We start from the raw sequence: 22,736 nt of genomic DNA, 5'->3' as shown, positions 1-22,736 counted from the left end.
ACTCCGAGAATTCAGGAAAGTGATGCCGAAGGGGAAAAAATGGGTACTCGGTCATAGGCACTAGAGCCCAAAATACATAGGCAGCGTGCCCATTCCTCGATGTGGGAGATTTTAATCCTTTGCTTTCAAATACCGCTTAGACAAAATGCCGTATATCGACACTACGATCAGTGAGGCGGACGAATCGTTCGCGCGAATCGCGAAGGCTGACATCGAGGTGATTCTCAAACAACTCACCCAAGATGAAAAAGTCGCACTTTTGACAGGTGCGTATTAGCGTCCACAAACATGAGAGATCAAGCTGACCCTTTTTAATTCACAGGCGAGGACTTTTGGCATACCGTTCCCATACCCAGGCTAGGTATCCCCTCAATTCGAGTTTCAGACGGTCCCAACGGCGTACGCGGCACTCGCTTTTTCAGCAGCGTTCCCGCCGCATGCTTGCCATGCGGGACTGCAATCGGTGCAACATTTGATCGAGATCTCGCTGTTGAGATCGGACATGTGCTCGCCGCAGAAGCGAAGGCTAAAGGCGCACACGTTTTACTTGGTCCAACAATAAACATTGCGCGGGGTCCACTGGGAGGAAGAGGCTTCGAGTCGTACTCTGAAGACCCGATCCTGTCTGGTGTTCTCGCGGGTCATTACTGCAAGGGACTGCAAGAGAGGAATATCAGCGCAACTCTCAAGCACTTTGTTTGTAATGATCAAGAGCATGAGCGTATGGCTGTCAGCTCTATCGTAACTGATCGAGCGCTGAGGGAAATTTACTTGCTCCCGTTTCAGATTGCGATCACCCTTGGGAGTCCCGACGCAGTGATGACGGCGTACAACAAGGTGAATGGTGTACATGCGGCTGAGAACAAGAACTTGTTACAAGATATTCTCCGTGGAGAATGGGGCTGGGATGGATTGGTGATGAGTGACTGGTAACGATTCCTTTCTTCGTTTTTCAAATGGTGTCTTTTCAAGTATACTAACGGTGCTTTGTTTGGCTTCCAGGTTCGGAACATATAGCACCTCCGAAGCTGTGGTGGCGGGTCTAGATCTGGAGATGCCAGGCCCTCCAAGATGGCGCGGCGCTGCCTTGACACATGCCATCACATCCAACAAAGTCCCACTTGCTGCATTGAACGATCGGGTCAGAGCAGTTCTGAAGCTTGTGCAAAAGGCAAGCAAATCAGGCGTCCCTGAGCGGGCTCCAGAGACCCAGCTGGATCTACCCGAAGACCGAGCGCTGTTGAGGAAGATCGCGTCAGAAGCCATCGTACTTCTGAAGAACGATGGTGATATTCTCCCATTAGACAAAAACAAAAAGGTCGCAATCATTGGACCTAATGCCAAAATTGCAACCTATTGTGGAGGTGGCAGTGCGGCGTTAAACCCATACTATGCTATGACTCCCTTTGATGGCATCTCCGCTTCGGCTCTAGGTGATGTGGAGTTCGCACAGGGTATCTACGGTCATCAAATGCTGCCCCTTCTCGGCAAGTGCCTTCGTACCGAAGATGATCAGGTTGGATTCACTTTGAAAATTTTCAATGATACACCAATGCTAGCCACCAGAAAGCCTCTCGAACAACGGCACGAAACCGATTCGATGATCATTTTCATGGACTATAATCACCCGGATTTGCAAAAGACTTGGTATGCAGATGCAGAGGGATACTTTATCCCGGAAGAGTCCGGAACGTACGATTTCGGACTTACCGTCCATGGCACAGCAAAGCTATTCGTCGATGGTGAGCTTCTCATCAACAACGCCGAGATACAAAGACCAGGAACCAGCTTTTTCGGCAGTGGCACATTGGAGGAGACAGCAGCTTTGGAGTTAGAAGCTGGTCGGAAATACAAGATCCATGTGCAATGGGGATGTGGCAAGACCAGCACATTCAGAGTCCCTGGTGTCGTCGATTTCGGACACGGAGGGTTCCGCTTTGGGGCATGCAAACGTCTCTCGCCGCAAGATGGTATTGCTGAGGCTGTTAAATTGGCTTCAAATGTGGACCAGGTCATCCTGGTTGCCGGACTGAGCGCCGAATGGGAATCAGAGGGTGAAGACAGGTCACACATGGGCTTGCCGCCCGATACGGATGAGTTGATCTCGCGAGTGTTGGATGCGAATCCCAACACCGCTATTGTCATTCAAAGTGGCACTCCCGTCGCGATGCCTTGGGTCCACAAAGCGAAAAGCATTATCCACGCCTGGTACGGAGGAAATGAGACAGGCAATGGTATTGCTGATGTCGTATTTGGTGATGTAAATCCAGTAAGTATTCATGCATTCCCATCGCTCATGCAGAATAACGAGAACTGACAACCACGTGCTCTCTGGACAGTCTGCCAAGCTTCCTCTTACATTCCCTCGACGCCTGAAAGACAATCCCACCTTCTTCAATTATCGATCCGAGGGTGGCCGAGTTCTGTATGGAGAAGATGTCTATGTGGGATATCGATACTACGACGGGTTGGAAATTGATCCACTGTTCCCCTTTGGTCATGGACTTTCCTACACCACTTTCAAGCTCTCGGATCTGGAGCTGATCAGGGACTCAGACAGCCATCTGAAAATAAAGTGTAAGATGCAAAACACGGGGTCGAGAACCGGTGCAGAGGTTCTCCAAGTATATGTGGCTCCTGTTTCTCCGCCTATCAAGCGCCCTGTCAAGGAACTCAAGGAGTTCCGCAAGTATTTGCTAGAACCATCCTCGGAAGAAGTCATAACGATTCCGCTGGATCTGATTCGTGCAACAAGCTTCTGGGATGAGAAGAGTGGGAGTTGGTGCAGTCACAGTGGGGCCTACAAAGTCATGGTTGGAACGAGCAGTCGCGGAGACTTCTTAGAAAGCTCTTTGGATCTGAACGAAACAGTGTTCTGGTCTGGGAGTTGGGAGGAGATAACCAATTGATAATCGGATATTGCGCTATGAAATCATTTCCTCGACACTTGTCAAGAGGAATCGTTTATTTTCCTAACGGCGGTCATATCTGAATGCGATCTGTATCGACCCATGTTTGTAGATGCATGGTGTTCATACTTTCACTGCTGTCGAGTCGGGACAGGATTTCAGTGGACAGTTGAACATATTCCGCCGCCTGTTTTGATATGGGATCATCAGGGTGAAATGGACACGCCAGAAGACTTGTCACGATATCCCGTACTTTGTTGGCTATGTGTAAACCATTCGCCTCCAGACTCAACGGTGGAAAGTTGAATAGAATGAAAAACAACTGACGGCAAAGCTTTTGCCTCTCCAACCAAAGGCTTTTTTGATCCAAAGCTATGGGTTCTTCAGCGATATTCGTTGCTGAAGACTGAGCCTGTTGGTGAGACTGCGCGGCTTCCAATTGATCCAAGATGAGACTCTGCAGCCAAAGATGGGTGACGTGTAAATTTGCTCGTAGTGACGAGAGTTGCAATGGAATGACTTTTGTATTCTTGTCAGCGGCATCCTCGTTGGAATTTTCCGTGGCAGACTCCCACGGTTGGAGAAACGACGGAATATCGATAAGTAGATTCTGGAGACAATTCAGGCGCTCTTGGAAGTACAAGACTTGGGCTCGAGGGTCCTTGGCTCTCATACACGCGCACAGATCATCTGAAGCTGTGCTTAGATGGGTACTTCTGATTGCAGCCCAAAACACGCGCGAGTGACAAATAAAGCCTGACACTAAGCATGGCTCGTTATTGGCATTTGCAAGCACCTCATGTTCGAAGATAAATTCATCATCCACTTCGAGAGGCATAATATCTCCTGGATTGATGGAATTGAGCAAAACTGGATCCAGATAAGTGAGTCGCTCGCCGAGTAGGTTTTGCAGATGAGCGTGGCTAGAGGATACACAACCGTGTTAACTTCACGAAGACAAAAGCCTTTTTTAGAGATCTGATCATGCTCACACGAAACAATAAAAAATAAGCCAGAACCCTTTTTTGCGTAGTTGAGTCTCGATGCAATTGAGGCCCTCGTAATCAGAGATCCGATGAAGATTCAGAAGACGTGCAATTTGCATCGCTTCTACGCTGAGCATACGGGCCCAGTTGTGATCCCCAAGCTGTAGGTAAGCCGCGAAAAAGAGATACGGAACGGCAAATTTCTGAAAATTGAGCTCGTCGAAATACGAGGATGTTCTCAGCCCCATTACTTTCTGGTAACAGAAGTGAATGAACTCCTTGCGCGATGAGAACCTCAAGGAGTACGATTCTGATTGGTAGGCCTGGAATCTGCTTCTCATGGTGGCCACTACCAACGCGGCGATGGATAGAACGAGCGCAAGAAATCCATCATCCTTACGGTCTTGATCCTCCTGAAGTGCTTTCCGGAATGACGGACGGTGAACAATTGGAACCATTGGGTAGATGTAATCCAGATAGTCTTGCATAATCGCTTTAAATAGACCTCGATCGCAGAGACCATCAGTCCTATATGGAACTGTTGTAACATGACGTGCTTCCGGCCGTATCTCTGCAGGGTATCTTCGTGGGAGTTAGGACATGGCCCAGGAATTTCAGCAAGCCGGTAAAATGGCGTACCGCTTTTTAGGTCCTCTGATCTTCGAGGGTGAATCAAAAGTGCATGGTAGGTTTAAATGCTCACATCGCGCGCACCGCGACAAGATATGCCCGGACCGTTGGAGTTTGCATTTCACCTTTCGCTTGCGACAGGTATCGCATGCTTGGGTTGATAGATCTGCACGAGTAGATTGAAACATCATGAGTATGAATAAGACAGTAGACCCAACATTTTATACGTGGAAATATAAAAGCGGTCGATCGGCAGGACAATTTAAATAAATTGCGGGTAGTTTCCGAGGTCGTTCTCTAGATGGTCACGCTGAGTGGGATCAGATGGGATCAGAGACCTCTCGGGCTCCAGGGCTCTAGGGCTCACCTGGGCAAGATCACACTTAGTAAGCGAGTCACCCATTGTGTTTACGTAATGGGAATGATGAAGTCGGACTCGTCAGACAGATATCGTCAGCATTCCAATGACAGCTTACACGTACTGTCATATGCTCGCAGTCAGGAACACGCACATAATGCGGGAAGGGCCATCAAACGCCGCGTCAGTGTCTTCGTCTCTCGCACGTCACTGCCGCCCGTTCTCTCTGTTATCCATTGTCCACTAGTCCAGGCCTCACTAGGGTCATCCGATATAGGACGTCTGTAAGCTTCTTGGAGAACCACGCTATGGCCTAGTTCACCGTCCACGTTGTCTAAGCATATCGCCAACAATTTGGTTGCTCCGTCTTTCATCGAGGCTGGATAGCCCGTCATCGCAGCAATGGGCGACCAGACATGGTTCAGTGCGAACTGATGTACACGTCGATTCCACCGTTCATTGCTCTTATCGTAGGCGGCTGTAACCAGGCCCTCCTCTTGTCCAATAGTTTTCGGCTTTTTCCACCCTTCTCCGGTAATTAATGGGTCAACGCGATTCTGGTTGCCAAAGGTATTAAGTGGTCGAATGATAGGTGGGTTCACCTCGGCATCGGTAGCCAAGTTCAGGGTAACTGGATCCAGTCCACGACGCAATAGGTTATGTGGACTGAGACACCAACTGAGGATTCGCGTGGAAGGTAGAGATTGAGATTCTTGCGAGGGCTGAATCATCCGAAGCGGTAAGGGAGCCGGAGTTTGCGGACCCATCGTTGACAAGGGTATATGCCGGGGAACAGTGGGGACGGAATGGAGGAAGCCATCCGTGGACGATGAGGGTTTTCTGGTGGTTGAACCCATCTTGTCTGTTCAGTTTGAATGTGGGGAAACGAAGTTGAGGTATCGGTTTCCTCCAGGCTACCTGGGAGCACCCTATATAAGCCCCGTATAGCGTCGATCACAACCGAGGTTCTCGATAACCCGTTTTGATACCCCAGTTCCACCATATATAACGTAGATCCCATTGGCTCATGATCTCTTTTGTACCCACATTTAGGGTATACCGAGTATTTTCCACCGGATATAATCCAACTGGTAATTCAAGAGTTCCACATAGAACATAAGTGATTAAAGACGCTGCCCTGCGTGTCTTTTGCTTGCAAACACTAACGCTGCATGCAGGTGACGTATGACTACATACACTTAACACTGTTTCGCCCATTCCCTCTCAGTAAGAAATACCTCAGTGTCATGGTCCCCTCGAAACGCAAGATGTATCGGATACCACGATCCGTGACCAATTATTCACTTCCGCATTACGCATGTCGAGTATCTGTCGATGGCAAGATATCTTAATTATCATTGGGAATACTACCTCTGCCGCTCAACCGTGTTTCCAGTGCTTCACGGCAGGCGTGGTGCTGGCGATATATATCGTGCAATCAGCAGCCAGATGAAGTGCGTAGACAAGAGATGTGGGAGAAACTGGACACAATGCTAGATGATAGCGAGCCAGAAATAGTCAACTCCATCTCCCTGTATCAATCCCTTGCGTCTTTGTTCTAGTCAATACCTTATCATGTGAACTGCTATTGATGATTTCAACCTAATGTACTCATTTCAGGCTGTGTACCATATCCTACTTATCTTTTCAATTAAGGGAATCTTTAGCAGTGAAAGGGTATTTAGTACGCCGGAAGCTGACTTTTCCAAAGGTTCACAAGATGAGATGCAAATTAATGAAGAAGGTGACTGGTGGACCTCGGGATAACCAACAAGTGGCCCCGTGAGTGGTTATGTCAGCAGGTCCAGACACTCACGTGGGGCGTGCTCAGTTTTACCCGGGGATCAAAAAGCGGCAAGAGGTGAGCCCCAAAATGGAAGGGGCCAGGTTTCAGGAGTTCCAGCTATTAGCCGATGCATGCACAGCCTGCCTTAGTGTATATGCATCTCGACAGGTTGGTGTAGAAATACCAACATCCCGGTTTTATACTTTATATCTCAATCTCGACCAGGTGCCAATCCGATATGCTTGTGAGCTGTAATACATTGGTGGTCACTTCGATACTAACTCAACAACCACGTCCTGGGATCTGCCACAACCATCATGCAAAGTTGGATTGAAACTCCAATTCAGCAATTTGCCATGTTCCAGGCTGCTCCTGAGATATATTAATGACTGTTATGGAAGCCCCCGGGTACCCCGGACATATCCCTGCCTCCACGGACATCCACATAGCGGTCAGACAAGCCGGTAAATCCGTTTGAATCCTTACAGAAAAATAGCGCCGGAGCACAATTAACTTCATATCCGAACAAACCTTGGAAATTGCTATTCCGTGTCTAAACTGCTAGCGAGGTTTCTGAGGGATGCCACGTAGCAATCATAAGTTTAGCTCACGTTAGCGTTTCTACTCCGGTACTCGGTATCCAATCCCAGCTAGAGCGATTGGTAAACATTCTCAATTCGGATTTATACACGAACATAACCCCTAGCGGTTGGTAAATTGTCTCTCAAACTTCGGCTGGATTTTCAGCATCAAACACATCACCATGCTACTACTGTGGTTCGGTTTCTTTTCCTTCGTTTTCGGGGTGGTGATCTACCGGCTACAATTCCATCCCCTGAGCAAGTTCCCTGGGCCGAAACTAGCTGCCCTAACAAGTTTATATGAATTTTACTACAATGTGGTCTTGGGTGGCCGGTATTTGTGGGAGATAGAGAGAATGCATGAGCAATATGGTAAGGAATTACCATTTGTGACATTGGATCATATCTCAAAACTAAATATTGTCAAGGTCCTATTGTGCGAATTACTCCTCACGAGCTTCATGTGGCAGATCCCGAGTTTTATACGGAGATCTATGCTGGCCCAACCAGGAGGCGTGACAAAGACCCGAGACTTGTGCGGCTGGCAGGTCAACCAATGTCCATGTTCGCGACTGTGGATCACAGCCTGCACAGTTCGCGTCGATCTATCCTGAGCAACTATTTCTCCAAGAAATCAATTGCAGGCCTGGAAGACATGATCCAGCGCAAGGTGCAGAAGCTCGTCAAGCGGCTCAACCTAGCCTGTGATCAAGGCACAATTGTACAGCTGGATGCTGCATCTTCGGCTCTGACTGCGGATATTATCTCGGAGTACGCGCATGGTGTGAGCCTTGACTACTTGGATGATGTCAATTTCAACAACGAAGTTGCAGACTCTATCTTGAGTCTTGCCTCTGTAGTTCATGTGTTGAAGTTTTTCCCTTTCCTTTTGGATCTGTCAAAGTTCATCCCTGATGAGGTGCTTGGAAAGCTTTGGCCCCATGCAGCCAACATCTTGCGACTGCAAAAACTGGTTCGTGCGCAAGCAGACGTTGCACTTCAAAGTGGAGGTAAAGTGGACGGCCAAGTAACAATGTTCGGTGCTCTATGTGACCCTTCCTTGCCTTCGCAAGAAAGAACACTAGATCGCCTGCAAGACGAAGGCTTTTCGTTGATCGGTGGAGGCACAGAGACCACAACAGGAACATTGAAGATCTGCATGTTCCACTTGCTCAATGACAAGGCCTTGCTTCTAAAGCTCCGTGAGGAGCTTGAACAATTCCCGTCTAGCACATGGGCCGAACTTGAAAAACTGCCCTATATGGTAAGCAATGTAATATGTGGTATTCCAAGACGAGGCTAACTAACGAACTTTGTTCCAGAGAGGAGTGATAAATGAGGGACTGCGGCTCTCCGGTGTCATAACTCGTCTTCCCCGACGTGCACCCGATGAAGCCCTGAAATACAAGCAGTGGACAATTCCACCAAACGTAAGGTCCTATATTTTCCGAGATCGACAACGCTAACGCATCCATGCACCTCAACAGTCCCTAATGAGTACTTCGACTCATTTTGTTCATACAAATAAGGATTTGTTCCCTAATCCGCATACCTTTGATCCTGAACGCTGGATCCGGGCTGAAACAGCCGGCCAGCGCCTGGAGCATATGATTGTCACCTTCAGTAAGGGTTCTAGGCAGTGTCTGGGCAACCAGTAAGTTATACCCTACTTCCTCCCTGTATTCCCAAGGCTTACCTGGAATCTAGTCTGGCTTTGGCGGAGTTATACCTGGTCATTTCCATGATAGTACGGAAATTCGATATGGACCTATATGGAGTGACGGCAGACAACATCGTCACACATAGGGAGTATGGATTTGGTGTTCCAAAGGCAAGAGGTGATGGACTCAGAGTCAGCATTAAACGGGTTCCTAACCCGTAGCTTGCGTGTTTTGACTTCACAGCTATATCGAGGGGTTCATCTTTATGCGATCATGATTACACCCGAGCATCGGCTCAAAAATTATATTGAATATCAAGCTCATGATCAACCCTACCAACCAGAAGACAAGCAGCTGTGATCACACGTGGTCAGCAAGCACAATCTATAACTGGAATCTTGGATACGCTGATTACTTTGTTATCATCCTAGTATCTCCGATGCTTTGTTGGAGTAACAAAGACAACAAAACCACAAGCTCAATGCCATTCTACTCTTTTAGTCTTTTCCGTTTATATATTCTTTGTGTATAAGAATACTTCCTTGTTTACTCGACCCGCTAAGCCGACCTCGAAAGGCATATATAAACCTCGAGGTCACCGGCCATATCCAACTCATCAGACCATATTCTACTCATTCTTCTACAACTTTGCCGATTGACCTTTATCAGACTATTCGTACCTTGTTTGTCTTTCACATAGAACAATCACTTTCACGTCCTCGAACTTACGAGGCTAGCTCCATCACTATCCACTACCATCCCACTAATCTATCTATCAAACCGCAGCCATGTCAGGACGCAGATCGGCGTCCGGAGAGTTCAGCGATGAGCATGCTAATTTCTGGACCCTCATGCAGCAGATCATCCATGGCCTTAGAAACAACTACCCAGCAAACCAAGACGACATCATTGGCCGGATGGGCCAGCTCAATCTCCAGCTCTCGACCCTTCGACGAGCCGGAGAGGCAATGGGTTTAAGTTATCCACCCAGCTCCATCGTCCGCGATGCTCCCCTACATTACTTCACTGCCCGCGCTCAACGCCATCAGAATTACTTCGGTACCGAGTTCGGGTATTCCTGCTGGTATACCCAAGCCCAGCTGGGCTACACCATTGCAGACCTTCTCCACGGCCGAGACCACACCCGCGTAGCCGATCAATTGGAACAGCTACTAGCGAGTTGGCAATTAACCGAGATGAGAGTCTTCCCCCGCGAGCTCCCTGCACCCAATACCGTTCAGCAGCCGGCCAGTATCGTGCATATTGACGGCCCTCCATACTATACACCCGGCGGCGCTGGACCAGTCACCAAGGCCACAAAGAGTTCTGGGCCGGTCCGCACCCACCCACGTGTCAATATCACTATGCCCGCTCCAACAGATACTGTTTACGGCGTGGCACGAGCAACTCGCCATCGTGCTGCCCCATACCCTGAACCAGGTGCTCGTCCGCGACGTCATGGAAATGCTAGACTAACACCCTCGATGCCTCAAATGGCAGCTCCACTCCGTAATATCCAGACGAATGGCGTTCTTCCGGACCCGGTTCTTCCAGGTGTTAGCTCCCTTTTCACCCCACTCAACCTCCCCGGTGGACGTGCTCTGCCTGGTGCACCGAAGACGTCTGTGCAGCCCCCCAGCTGGTATGCAACTCCCGTCTAATGTACCAGCCCCTAACACTGGTGATGCTGTGTCTGTTTTGAATGCCTATGCCGGGGAGACTTTGAATAGCGACTCCCGTCCGGACCCTGGCGCTCGTCGTTGAAATTATCAGCATTGACGGGGTAATGGGCAACGAAACCCGTTTGAGTTTCCCAATTTGGATCTCAGATTACATATATGTTAGGATTGGGTATTGAATGTCGATGAGTTTAAGAATATTGGTTGGCTTTGTGGTTATTGCTTATACTGACTTTAGATCGATAGTTTTTCATACTTGCCTTTGTTTTTATAGACTATGTATTGCTCTTTTTTTTTTTTTTTTGGAAAAATAACATTTGGATAATATACTACTGCATGAGGATGTTTTGTATACAGAAAATTATCACCTAGTAGATTTAGTCGCCGTGGTCCTTCAGAGACATTCTCTGGGTGGCTTTAGGCTCATATAAGTATAGTTCCAAGTTTGGGACCTCCAGGTTAGCAGAATTCATAGTAAGTATTTACTAAATCATTTAATCGACCCCTTGTTACCCGGTTGTGTCTTATTTCGGTCAAAATGAAAGACTGCTATAGTATTTTTGTGATATATATTTTGTGTAGCGTGCAAGTGCAAAACAGACGAGGCGATAAGCCAAGTGCGCGTTAACCGGGCATTTGAGCAAATATGGCTTTGTTGCTGCCTTCACCATACATTTTTATTCATATATCCGTCTAGCATTTACCTGCCAATAATAACTCACATAATTCTGAGCTGATGGCTTCAGCACAAAGACAAAGAACCTTTGTACGCCGTTTCAGATATGGTTAGTTAGGTGAATGAACAGGGGATATGAATGGCTGTAGACCAGTTGTACTATATAGATATTATGCTATACTAACCTTGAAATGTACTACAATAGTAAGATGGCACTATCCTATGGCACCACATCCATGACTTTCCATCTTGCCACTTTCCAATTTGGACCTCAATAAGCCAACTGGCCAGCCAATCAGAGGCCATTATCAATCAGGCCATTATCATTTCTTGGCGATCGGCAGATCCTCCGCGCATTTCCAGGCCAGCTTGTCCACTTTGCAGACCTTGACATTCTTGCTTCTGTTATTTTTGTCTTTCTTTGATCTGATTGAGATTGTTTTCTTCTTTATAAACCATCACTCAGCGAACCCCACGACTTACTACCACCGAACAGACCCTCCCGTTCAATCTTTGGCCTTCGCGCCACCTTGCATATACAACAACCTGACAATTCTACGCGCTTGATCTACATATACTACAAGTCGGAGACCAAGATGCGGTCTGCATCGAGGCTGCTTTATGCCGCAGTGTTCGCACTTGCTGGCTTGAGCCATGCCAACGTTCATAATATTGCACTGGACCCAACCAAGTGTGCTGTAAGTTTTGTCCCAAACTCGGATACTCCATATAGATAGCTAACAGTCCATTTGCTTTAGCTTGAACCCTCGGCCATGGTATCGGATGCTTGTGTTTCGTATGGCGAGATTAACGGCATGAACGATCTGATTTTCACAACACTCAACTCCCTCACGCAAGAAACGGATTTCTTCTCGTACTATCGCCTCAACCTATTCAATAAAGAGTGTCCCTTCTGGAGTGATGCTAATAGCATGTGTGGCAACATCGCTTGCGCCGTGAACACCATTGACTCAGAGGAGGATATCCCACTGACATGGCGTGCGGAAGAACTCAGCAAACTAGAGGGTCCCAAGGCGAACCATCCACCTCGCAATATCCAAGCCGAGCGTCCGAAAGAACGCCCACTCCAGGGAGAGCTGGGTGAAGACGTCGGCGAGAGTTGTGTCGTGGAATACGATGATGAATGTGAAGATCGAGACTACTGTGTCCCCGAGGACGAGGGTTCCACTGGGAAGGGAGACTATGTGAGCTTGGTGGACAACCCAGAGCGGTTTACCGGATACAGTGGAGCAGGCGCACAACAAGTGTGGAATGCTATCTACAGCGAAAACTGCTTCTTGAAGTCCGTGGCTGATGAGCTGGACGAGCAGTCGGCGAACGTCCCGATGGGCGGCCTCCAGGCAGCCTCTGACTTCCGCAACGTGCTTCACAAGGAGTCGCAGCGAGTAGAAGGCCTACCGCTGGACAACGAGTGCTTAGAGAAGCGGGTGTTCCACCGGCTGCTAAGCGGCATGCATGCGTCCATTTCGACACATCTGTGCTGGGACTACCTCAACCAAACCACAGGCCAATGGCACCCCAACGTACAATGCTTCAAGGAACGCCTCCTCGACCATCCGGAGCGCATCTCAAACATGTACTTCAACTACGCGCTAGTATCGCGCGCTGTGTCAAAACTGCGCAAACACCTGGACGGGTACACCTTCTGCGCCAGTGACCCAGTGCAAGACCGCGAGACCAAAAAGCGCATGAACAAGCTGACAGGCACCCTGTCAGAACTCCCCCAAATCTTTGACGAAAAGATCATGTTCCAAGATGCCAACGGCCTCGGTCTGAAAGAGGATTTCCGCAACCGCTTCCGCAATGTCAGTCGCCTGATGGACTGTGTGGGCTGCGACAAGTGCCGCCTCTGGGGTAAGCTCCAAGTAAACGGGTACGGAACCGCGCTCAAGGTCCTGTTCGAATATGACGAAACCAAGAACGGCGAGAACCCGCCCCTACGCCGTACCGAGCTGGTCGCCCTCATCAATACCCTCGGGCGCATCTCGCACAGTATCGCTGCTTCGCGCAGTATGCAGCGAGCTCTGCTGACCGGTACCACTCACATGTTCCCCGTTCACGGCGCTGTACCCTCCTCCCACCACGCCAACGCCCTCGGCAACAACAGGCGCGTGTTCAGGGACGGCAATAACAACTTCTACTTCGAAGGCGAAGGACCCGAAGACGGGTATGTATACGGCCGGGGCGAGGCACCCGAGCGGTACCCCTGGGAGCGCAAACCGCCCGGCCCAGACGACGGCTTCTGGGAGGATCTCAAGTCCGAGTGGGATATGGTCTGGGGTACGGTTGGGTATATCTGGCGGTCTTGGATGGACCTCCCACATACAATGTAAGTTTGAGCCTGGGTTTGCTTTAATCAGACTGATCCTGACTCTCGCAGTTTTCAAATCGGCGGCTCGGAAGCCATCCGATTGTATAATTACTGGCTCGGATTGCCGGTGCCTCCACGCATGTGGAAGCTCAAGGCACCCCAGCCGCGTCCGCATACTCAACCAGCTGCCTATGCTAATCGTGACGAGTTATGAGTTCCCTGTATTTCATCTTTGCATTGGCATCTGTACATATGGCGTTGATAGACTTTGTCTGGTGTGATTTTTTGATTTTTTCCTTTTTTTCGGAGTACTTGTGCGAATATATACTCCTTTATCCTTCAAGTTTTCTTCAGGTTGGATTACTGTAGGGATGTGTTCACGTTTAGGCCGAGTTTTGGCCTGTGGAGGGAAATGCAGCCGAGTTACACGGGCTACATATAGATATAAATGTGTATATAGCAGCCAGTATATCAGTATGTAGCTAGACATATGTATAACATATGACTCCACTAATTCGATCTACTTTGTCCTTAAATCTTCGATTACCTCGGTCGCCTCCCAGGTACATGCATTTGCCACCGAAGAGATTTTGCCAAAATGGAAGAGAGCCAACGGGGTAAGGCGAACAGGAACAGAACAAGATGAATGTGATAATTAGAGATTACATGGACTTATTCAATCTTCATGGTCTTCATAATCTTCATACAATAAAATACAAACCATCCACAATTATATAGTCAGGTCTGCGTACTAAGCAGAAGATACCCCGTATTCTTCGGCAAACCCCGACCTCGGCATCTCCACTCCCGGCCACATGCGTCCTTTTCTTTTCTCTTCTCTCTCCTCTCACCCTTCCAGTCTCGCGCCGAATCTATCTGAATACAATATATATCGTATATAGATGCGACTACACTAATATCTAACACCATGGCGACGCCTTCGCCACCGAAACCGTGGGAGAGAGCAGGTGCAGCTGGTGAGTGTCGTTCTCTCGATAGCCGATATCCTAGCGCCACAAGAATCAACCCAACCCACAGTGTCCACCCTCAACTAACATCCCCTCTTCTTCTCTCCAGGAAACGCATTATCAACAGCACCTATCGCCGGTAGTCCTGCTGCCTCGACCGCGATGACTACCACATCCAACCCCGCAGTATCAACGTCCACCGCCCCCGACCTTCCCTCCCGTCCCAGCGCTCTCAACTCCGTAGTCAACAACACCGCCAATAACTACTCGCCATATGGAGCCTCGCGCCTTGGAACAGGCGCGTACGGATCCAGCTACGGCGGCATGAGTGGCATGGGTGGCATGGGTTCCATGGGGTCACCCTACTCCCGCTTCGGCTCCATGGGCGGCATGGGCTCCATGTATGGCGGCGGCGGTTATGGAGGCTACGGAGGTGGCATGTATGGTGGTGGCATGGGCGGTATGGGAGGGATGGGAGGGATGTACGGCGGCATGCCGGGACAAGATCCCAATGATCCGAACAGCCTGACGAACTCGTTCGGGCAGAGCACCCAGGCCACTTTCCACATGATTGAGAGTATCGTTGGTGCGTTTGGTGGCTTTGCTCAGATGCTCGAGAGCACATACATGGCTACGCACAGTTCATTTTTCGGTTTGTCTTCCTCGCGAAAGAAAATACATATGATGGACACTCGCTAACTCATTTCTATAGCAATGGTCTCGGTCGCGGAACAATTTGGAAACCTGCGCACAACCCTCGGCTCAGCCTTGGGCATTTTCACCCTCATTCGGTGGTTCCGCACATTGATCGCTAAGCTTACAGGACGTCCTCCGCCAGCTGATGCAACTTCTTTGACCCCCGCTGCCTTTGCAGCTTTCATGGGCGGCCGCGGCGCTACTACACTCCCCGATGGCTCACCAGCTCCCACCAAGCCATCCAAGAAGCCCTTCTTCATGTTTCTGATTGCCCTATTCGGCCTTCCCTATCTGATGGGCAAGCTCATCAAGACTATGGCCCGATCCCAGGAGGAAGAGGCGAAACGCCGCCAACTCGTCGGTCCCAACGGTGAGCCGGGCTCAGCATCGCTCGACCCGGCCAAGTTGGACTTCTGCCGTCTCCTCTACGACTACACCCCCGAGACCCAGGAGAGCAATGGAATCGACCTGGCTGTGAAGAAGGGCGACATCGTCGCTGTTCTCAGCAAGTCTGATCCTATGGGCAATGCCTCAGAGTGGTGGCGCTGCCGTGCCCGCGATGGTCGTGTCGGATATCTCCCCGGCCCATACCTGGAGACTATCCAGCGCCGGCCCAATCAGCAGGCTATCACAGCAGGCAGTGAGCCTGCTACTCGCACTTCTACAATGAAGGACGACCCTGTGGCCGCAGGTCGCACACAGAGTCTGTCGTCTCTGGGAAAGCCCGAGATTAACAGCAAGATTGGTGATATCTCGCCTGAGAGCTTCCAAAAGAGCACTTTCTACTCATGAGCCATGAGCCGTGAGCCATGTCATAGACTTTGCCCTGTGCTTGACTTGGGCTTCCTTCTTCTACTTGTCTCTGTCTGCCTTTGTCTTTGAATTGCTAGACATGTTGGAGCAGGGTATGATTTTCTGATAGTGACGTTAACCGGCCAAAAGCTCCCATCCCTTCGAGTATTATGCTCATCCTTATATCCCCCGAGCGTGCCTTTTGGTCTCCTCGATCCTTCTGCTGAATTGTGATCTACTATGATGCCAGTGGTTATCCTCTCCCTACCCAGTATCGCCTGGGTAGTCTCTATTTTCCACTCTTTCTCCTTTTCTTTTCAATCTTGGCGTTTCCTTCCCCTTCTGTCATTCCATCGGATTGGATTCATTTTAGCGACGGTCCCCTATCCCATTTGGCTTATGTATTTAGTACTTTAGTGCAATGCACCACATACACACCGCAACCTTGAAAACCCCCCCACTAGTTAGTTCTAGTTCGAAACAAAAGCCCCCCCTCCTTCCCCTTCCGTAACCACAAAAGTACCAATATACCCCTATCCAGTCCTCCAACCTCCGTACATCCTCCCCTTCAACACGGATCACTCCCCCCTCGTGGAATATCCCTCGTGTGGCCCACAGTGGGCCATCATACCCGTCCCGTCCGCTCCCGGCACATATCCGGACCCATCTCCACCGCTTGAGTCTGATTCTGACACTGGATACATCGAATATCAATCTTGCTTTTACCACATATTCCCAATCCGCACTGAAATTGCATACCCTAATCAAACTCCTCTCCAACATCGCCTTCGTATGATATGCAGGAATCCGTACAATTATTTACTATTAATACTGCAGTGTAGGTGTAGGTGTAGTGTACTACATGTACAGCCCTAACCCATCCATCCCCAACCCCCTAAATCTAAATGTAAATCTAAATCTAAATCCAATCCAAACCCAAATCCAAGACAAAATCCAAGACCAAATCAACCCCCTTCCATGCAGGTGCACATACCCGCCCACGTCATCTCGCTTCCCAAACCCCAAAGCCCCCCCCTGCTCCCTGCGTAAATCCCCCATTCAAGCATAGTCTACCCTTTCCACTTCGAGTCATGTTCGAACTTATCCACCAGCTGCATTCGGCTCCCTGCAGATAAGGCCCTTTTTCGCCTCCAGACTAAGCACTCCCGGTTGTGTTTTCATTCCGTCTTGACTATTGCGGTTCCGGCTGTGAGGCAAATTCGGGGGGGTGGCTTGGCTTTGGCTTTGTTTTTGCGTGAGTTTAGATTTGGATTTTGTTTTCCCTATTCCCTATTCCCTATTCTGTATTCTGTATATCCGGTTTGAGATCCGGTTGTGGTATTTTGAGATTCGAAGTAGTTAGGGCCGTTTTGGCTTTTTGGAGGCTTATTTGGTTATTTGGTTATTTGTCAAAGACAATTTATATTTACATTTTACTCCGTACTCCGTACTCCGTATATTGTTTGCGACATATGTATGGTACTGGGGTAATGGAGATCGGAGTACGGAGTAAGGGGGGTCGATGGTTGTTGCCTTTTTGCTGTGTGTTGTACTCCATGCGCTCTGTTCTACATATTCATTCATCCACTCTTGGATTTGGAATTTGGAATTATATTGATATCGTGTTGGTACTTTTATCTTGGTACTCCGTACTTCCGGCGGATGTTGTACTTACTGAGTACGGAGTATAATCTGCTTAAACGCTTAGATGGATCTAGTTTTGCTTTTTGGAATGCGTTGTAGATAACGGTTGTTCGTCCATTCATTCCAATGCTTTTGCACTACGTTTTCTATGTTTCCTTCTCTCCGAGTTGTGTCACATATCGCTACCTACATATATACGTTATCCCGGCTAATCTGGGTTTGCTGGTTGGGACTATATATGTAGCGACTATGCATAGTAGAGTGTGTTACAATAAGTCCCACGAGGAACTGGCTGTTTGAGATACTTGATTTCAGCATGGCAGGTCGCAGTCGTGTCCATCTGGGATATGTTGTGCATGGGGAATCCTGGAAAGGTTGTAGGGCTGGTACACAGTTAAGTTTGTCTAGGATGTTGTCTAGGATGAAGTGAAGTATGATCGCCGGGAGAAACGGTAAATTGACCGGGGTTGTGTGGTAGAAGTGTTGGGCAGCGATTTTCAAGACCGGGGTTGCAGCACAGTCGTTTCCAGGGTTGTTTCTTGTGTCTTCGAGGAAATGTCGTGTCGGGTGAGACATAGCTGAGACTGGGACTGGAACCGGGATTGGTTCGAGAGGGGAGGATGATGTCGGTCGAGCGGATGGATAGGTATTGTTGAGCTGAGACGTGTGCCCCCCCTTCTCGTGCTACCCATACTTGATAGCCAGCACAAAGGATATACAGAAATTCAGATGCCATAATGCATAGATCACCAATCTAAAACGCGGAGAAGCCATAATAAGAACGCCCTTGCTATGAGTCTTCCTCCCCTGGGCTATGTTTGGAAGGGAGATGATGGGAACAGAGCACATGAACCATATACATAGAGAAAAGACAAGAAGAGAGAAAGAAAGAAAACGGGCTCACACGCTGATGGGGAAAGTAGGGGGGAAATCAAGACATAGATAGAAAGCAAATGACGAATAGGGCAGTCGAAAAAAAAAGCATTGAAACGAAAAGAAAGAGATAAAAAAAGAGAACCTCAAATCAAAACCAAAACCATCAAAAAATCAAAAATTACATCCCCAACCCCTCATGGTGAGGAGGCTCATGGTTAGGATCCTGATCCCTAGCCCACTTCGACATCGACTGCGTAAGCGTGAAATCCAAATCCTGCAGCCTCGTCTGGAACGACTCAACCGTATTCCAGTCCGGCGGGTGCGTATCCACTTCACTCGGTGCATCCTCTAGATCCCTCGGTGCGGGGCCATGGTGACCATGCGCGTGAGACGCGTGCGAGGAATGAGCATTGTGAGGGTTGTGCACGGCATGGGATGCATGAGAACCGTGTACAGGGTGCGATGGGTGGGAGTTGTGAGACCCATGTGCACCGTGCGAGAGATGGTTGCCTATTGAATGGTGATAGGACTGGATGTGGCGTGGCTGAGGCTGGATTGGGTGCATAGACATCGGCATGGGCGGTGTCTCTTCTAGTTCCAGATCGGGCAGGTTTTCGAGGTGGTTTGGGTCTAGAGCGAGATATCTTCCATCAATATCATTCGGTACACTCACACTCACCGGAACGGCCGTGGATTTACCGTATGAGCCGAGTGGGTAGGGAGGCATCTCTCGGGTTGGCGATTGCATGTCCGGGAGTGGTGAGATGGGTGTTGTGACGCTGTGTTCGTCTGTTGGTTCTGGTGTGTAGCAGGTCATGTCGGATGGTGTTTCTATGGAATTGTTAGTATGTATACAACACATATTGGGGAGTTTGGGGGGAGTTGATATAGCTAAGACATCATCCATGACATCTATAACATCCATGGTATGGTCTATATCGACTCGAGATATTGAGGTCAACTCACGAGGTTCTGGGCTTTGGGTCTCAGTCTCTGGTTCTTTGCCTCGATTGGTATCCCATGATGTTCCATAACGACGCACGAAACGGGCGATACGTTTTGGATCGACGTTCTGACCGTTTACGCGGAATGCTGTCTGTTTGCCTTGGGCGGCGCGCTTCTGTTGCTTCCGAAGCATAAGATGGACTTCCTTGGCTTTGATGTTCTTTCGCACATGCCATGCTGCCAGACGATCTTTGTATTGTTTCTCTCTAATGGACTGGAGTTAGGTGATACTGTGACCAAGGACGGAGAAGATCTATATGAAATGAATATACCACTAGGCATATTCAAATAGGAAGAGGAAGATGAAGATGAAGATGATAAAGAAGAAAAGGATAGTAATACGATGCAAAGAACTTATAATCTCTCTCCATGATGCGTTTAACATCGCGTAGTTTCAACTGATCATTGCGGTAGAGTTGTTCGATGATTTCACGGTATTCGTGCCAGTCATCGGATCGGCGGGGTCGAAAGACGTTTGGCGATTGAGGGGAGATGGGGGTTGAATAAGTATTCTCCATTATTGTAGAGATTATAGAATGTATAAGAGAGAGATAGAGTTGGGGGATCCTCTATATCATACTGGTCTCATGGGATTAATATGCAAAACAGAGTCCATAATAAATTCGGTTTAAGGAATGCAAATCATAATATGTTTCTAGAAAATAAAAACCAAATGAAATATTTAAATATCAAATATCAAATATCAAAACAAGAAATCTAAAAAGAGAAAAAGAGAAAAAGAAAAAGAAATAAAAAAAAAGAGAAAAAGAAAAAGAAATAAAAAAAAAGAGAAAAATAGCAAAGAGGCAAGAGATGAGGGGGGGCCAAGGGAATTCTCTCCTCTTTGCGGCGACGTGCACGCGGACGCACGACCCCCTGCTTCCCCGGACAAATCAAATTTGATGGGGGATCCAGTGGCTGAGCCTTGACCACCGTGAGGATCAGCTAGGATCAGCTAGGATCAGCTAGGACTAGGATCAACTAGGACCAGCTAACTAGTTATAGGCAACTTGGGGATATCTGTTATAGGGAGAATATCTCCGGGGCCAAGGGTCTTTTTGTGGTAGGAGTCTAGATATAGGATTCTTTGTGCTTTTTGTATTTTGTATTTTGTATTTTATATTTGCTTTTTTTATTTATTTTAATCATGTTTTAATATTTCTATATTTCTTCTATATTAAATCGTTATTGCTACAAATAAGTGGAGAAGGTACTTTTGACCTTTACAGCCTAAGCGAACTATTACATGCAGTGCACTGGCCGCAAATTGGATGCATTTTCCGTTGCCTTTTCTTTTTTTCTTTTTTGGTAGAGATAATAGATAGTACAACATATAGAGTACCTATGGATATAGTACTTCATATGGAGTATACTATACTCTGATACAAAGTACTCTATTAGAATCATACTAATCATACTAAAATCCAATATTAAAACACAAAATAACCTGCAGATCCGAACAAAAAAGACCGGGAGCGGGCCGAATCCTCCCTGACAGGTCTTTGTCCGAGGCTAAAAATGTCCTCTAAAACCCCAGTTCCGTGGATCAATAAGCCACGTCACATTGAATCTTGACATATTTTACCTAGGTATAGAAATATATGTTATATATATATATATATATATATATATAGTTATAGGTATGTGTGTATATGACTCGTGAGAAGATATGGATTATCTATATGACACCTGCCATAACGTGCCAGATCTCAACTGTCACTCCCCCAAGCAAGGAGGTAAAGCCGTTAATCCCGTTAACGATACGGAGTAATGCACCCATCAAGGGGGGCGAAATTCCATGCGCTTTGGTCTCGAGACAAAGTTACCCTGTCGGACCAATTTCCCTTTAGTACCTTTGTATTTATAGTATTTATATGTTGTAGTTAATATACGGAGTCAGTCCCTCTCCGTCCGAGACTTATTAAAAACATACGATGCAAGGTCCGTGCTACCTCTTCCCTTTTTCTCTTTTTCTCTTTCTCTTTTTCTTTTCTTTTCTGGGGGACTTTCTACCCAAAGTATACCGAGTACGGATGTACAATATAGTATCTCCGTTCTTATGTCCTCGGGGGGATAAGTGATGTAGTACAATGGAGTTCATATGTATGGAGTATATACTTCTGTTGTGGATGTAGTCATCCCCGGTGGATTTATCTTCATGTTTTACCAAGGTTTAGTCGACTCCACTCAATCCTACGCTCATATACAACGGTGCACATGCCCCCCGTTATCATCTGCATGCGTGGCCCATATTCCAAGGGCTAGAACTCCCAGCGCAAAACTCAGGAACTAGTGTGTTGGTCAGTTGGGAATCATAGGTTGAAGATGATGCACTGATCTACAGGGTTTTGTCTTTTGTCTTTTGTCTTTCGGGGAGCGGAAATCCTCGTCCCCGAGGGGGGATGGGTGGTATCTTTGCTGGAAGCTTTGATTAGATCCGTATGGATGAAGTGAAAGTACCAGAGTACAATGAATAACTATTTAATATGTAGGAAAGGGGGTTAAATAATAAGAGACAGATAAAAAAAAGAAGAATAATAGAAAAAAATAGGAAAAAGCAAAAAAGTTAAAAATTATCAACCAGCGCGTAAATACCGCTCTCATTTCAGGTATCCAAGCCCAAATCACTAAATCACTAAATCACTAAACCCTTGCAACAATCGATTGGAAAAGTGCGGGGTGTACTTTGTTCTCTTCAAATGTTCTCTTCTAATATAAATACATACCTACCTAGGTAACTAAGTATCAAACATAACAAAATCCCATTAACCGCGCTTCCCTTGGGAGGGAACACAACGGCCATCCCGCGTGGAGCCCACTCCACTCGAGCCGCCTGTTTCCGGAGATATCTGCCGTCGACACCCTCATAGGTCCACAGACCATCGTTCACCGGCTCGGATCGCATGCAGGTACTAGGATGTAGTGCCCAGACTGGAAATGGGCGTACGAATGCACACATCGGAGGCAGTTTCCCTCTCCCGCGCTCATAGATAATGAGGGAGTTATGGAGAGAGAGAGAGAGAGAAAGATAGTGGGGGAGGTCTGTTCCCGGCCCACGCGCCAGTCCTACACTCAGCCGACATATGTCAGGGGATTGGGCCGCTTCGTCATTCCAGTTCTGTTGTGACAGGCCAATAAGACGAGGAGAGGGGGCTCA

General features: G+C 48.0%; 8 protein-coding genes across 8 annotated transcripts; 5 read left to right on the top strand and 3 right to left on the bottom strand.

Moving 5' to 3' along the window:
- Positions 1-145: 145 nt before the first annotated feature.
- N7516_008129 (beta-glucosidase) lies at positions 146-2,909 on the top strand (the record flags this gene model as incomplete). The annotated part of the gene is made up of 4 exons (XM_057220849.1): positions 146-266; positions 323-929; positions 1,003-2,269; positions 2,340-2,909. The coding sequence occupies 4 exons, from the start codon at positions 146-148 to the stop codon at positions 2,907-2,909; spliced, it is 2,565 nt and encodes an 854-aa protein (XP_057071121.1).
- A 73-nt stretch (positions 2,910-2,982) lies between these two features.
- On the bottom strand, positions 2,983-4,383 carry N7516_008128 (fungal specific transcription factor domain-containing protein; the record flags this gene model as incomplete). Its single annotated transcript, XM_057220848.1, has 2 exons — positions 2,983-3,832; positions 3,902-4,383. 2 exons carry the CDS (start codon positions 4,381-4,383, stop codon positions 2,983-2,985), a joined length of 1,332 nt encoding a protein of 443 aa, XP_057071120.1.
- A 640-nt stretch (positions 4,384-5,023) lies between these two features.
- Positions 5,024-5,740, bottom strand: N7516_008127 (uncharacterized protein; the record flags this gene model as incomplete). Its single annotated transcript, XM_057220847.1, has 1 exon — positions 5,024-5,740. One exon carries the CDS (start codon positions 5,738-5,740, stop codon positions 5,024-5,026), a length of 717 nt encoding a protein of 238 aa, XP_057071119.1.
- Positions 5,741-7,432: 1,692 nt separating this feature from the next.
- On the top strand, positions 7,433-9,132 carry N7516_008126 (cytochrome P450; the record flags this gene model as incomplete). The annotated part of the gene is made up of 5 exons (XM_057220846.1): positions 7,433-7,622; positions 7,679-8,514; positions 8,573-8,680; positions 8,738-8,904; positions 8,958-9,132. The coding sequence occupies 5 exons, from the start codon at positions 7,433-7,435 to the stop codon at positions 9,130-9,132; spliced, it is 1,476 nt and encodes a 491-aa protein (XP_057071118.1).
- Positions 9,133-9,699: 567 nt separating this feature from the next.
- On the top strand, positions 9,700-10,572 carry N7516_008125 (uncharacterized protein; the record flags this gene model as incomplete). Its single annotated transcript, XM_057220845.1, has 1 exon — positions 9,700-10,572. One exon carries the CDS (start codon positions 9,700-9,702, stop codon positions 10,570-10,572), a length of 873 nt encoding a protein of 290 aa, XP_057071117.1.
- A 1,290-nt stretch (positions 10,573-11,862) lies between these two features.
- Positions 11,863-13,812, top strand: N7516_008124 (ER oxidoreductin; the record flags this gene model as incomplete). Its single annotated transcript, XM_057220844.1, has 3 exons — positions 11,863-11,964; positions 12,025-13,616; positions 13,668-13,812. 3 exons carry the CDS (start codon positions 11,863-11,865, stop codon positions 13,810-13,812), a joined length of 1,839 nt encoding a protein of 612 aa, XP_057071116.1.
- Positions 13,813-14,526: 714 nt separating this feature from the next.
- Positions 14,527-16,054, top strand: pex13 (peroxin PEX13; the record flags this gene model as incomplete). Its single annotated transcript, XM_057220843.1, has 3 exons — positions 14,527-14,575; positions 14,676-15,218; positions 15,279-16,054. The coding sequence occupies 3 exons, from the start codon at positions 14,527-14,529 to the stop codon at positions 16,052-16,054; spliced, it is 1,368 nt and encodes a 455-aa protein (XP_057071115.1).
- Positions 16,055-18,752: 2,698 nt separating this feature from the next.
- On the bottom strand, positions 18,753-20,097 carry N7516_008122 (uncharacterized protein; the record flags this gene model as incomplete). Its single annotated transcript, XM_057220842.1, has 3 exons — positions 18,753-19,405; positions 19,541-19,785; positions 19,922-20,097. The coding sequence occupies 3 exons, from the start codon at positions 20,095-20,097 to the stop codon at positions 18,753-18,755; spliced, it is 1,074 nt and encodes a 357-aa protein (XP_057071114.1).
- Between the last annotated feature and the right edge of the window lie 2,639 nt (positions 20,098-22,736).

Source organism: Penicillium verrucosum (genome assembly GCF_028828655.1).
Source record: "Penicillium verrucosum strain IBT 35672 chromosome Unknown utg000003l_segment0_segment0, whole genome shotgun sequence".
Classification (NCBI taxonomy): domain Eukaryota; kingdom Fungi; phylum Ascomycota; class Eurotiomycetes; order Eurotiales; family Aspergillaceae; genus Penicillium; species Penicillium verrucosum.
The sequence above is the reverse complement of the archived record's forward strand: the minus strand, read 5'-3'. Positions and strand labels throughout refer to the sequence as shown.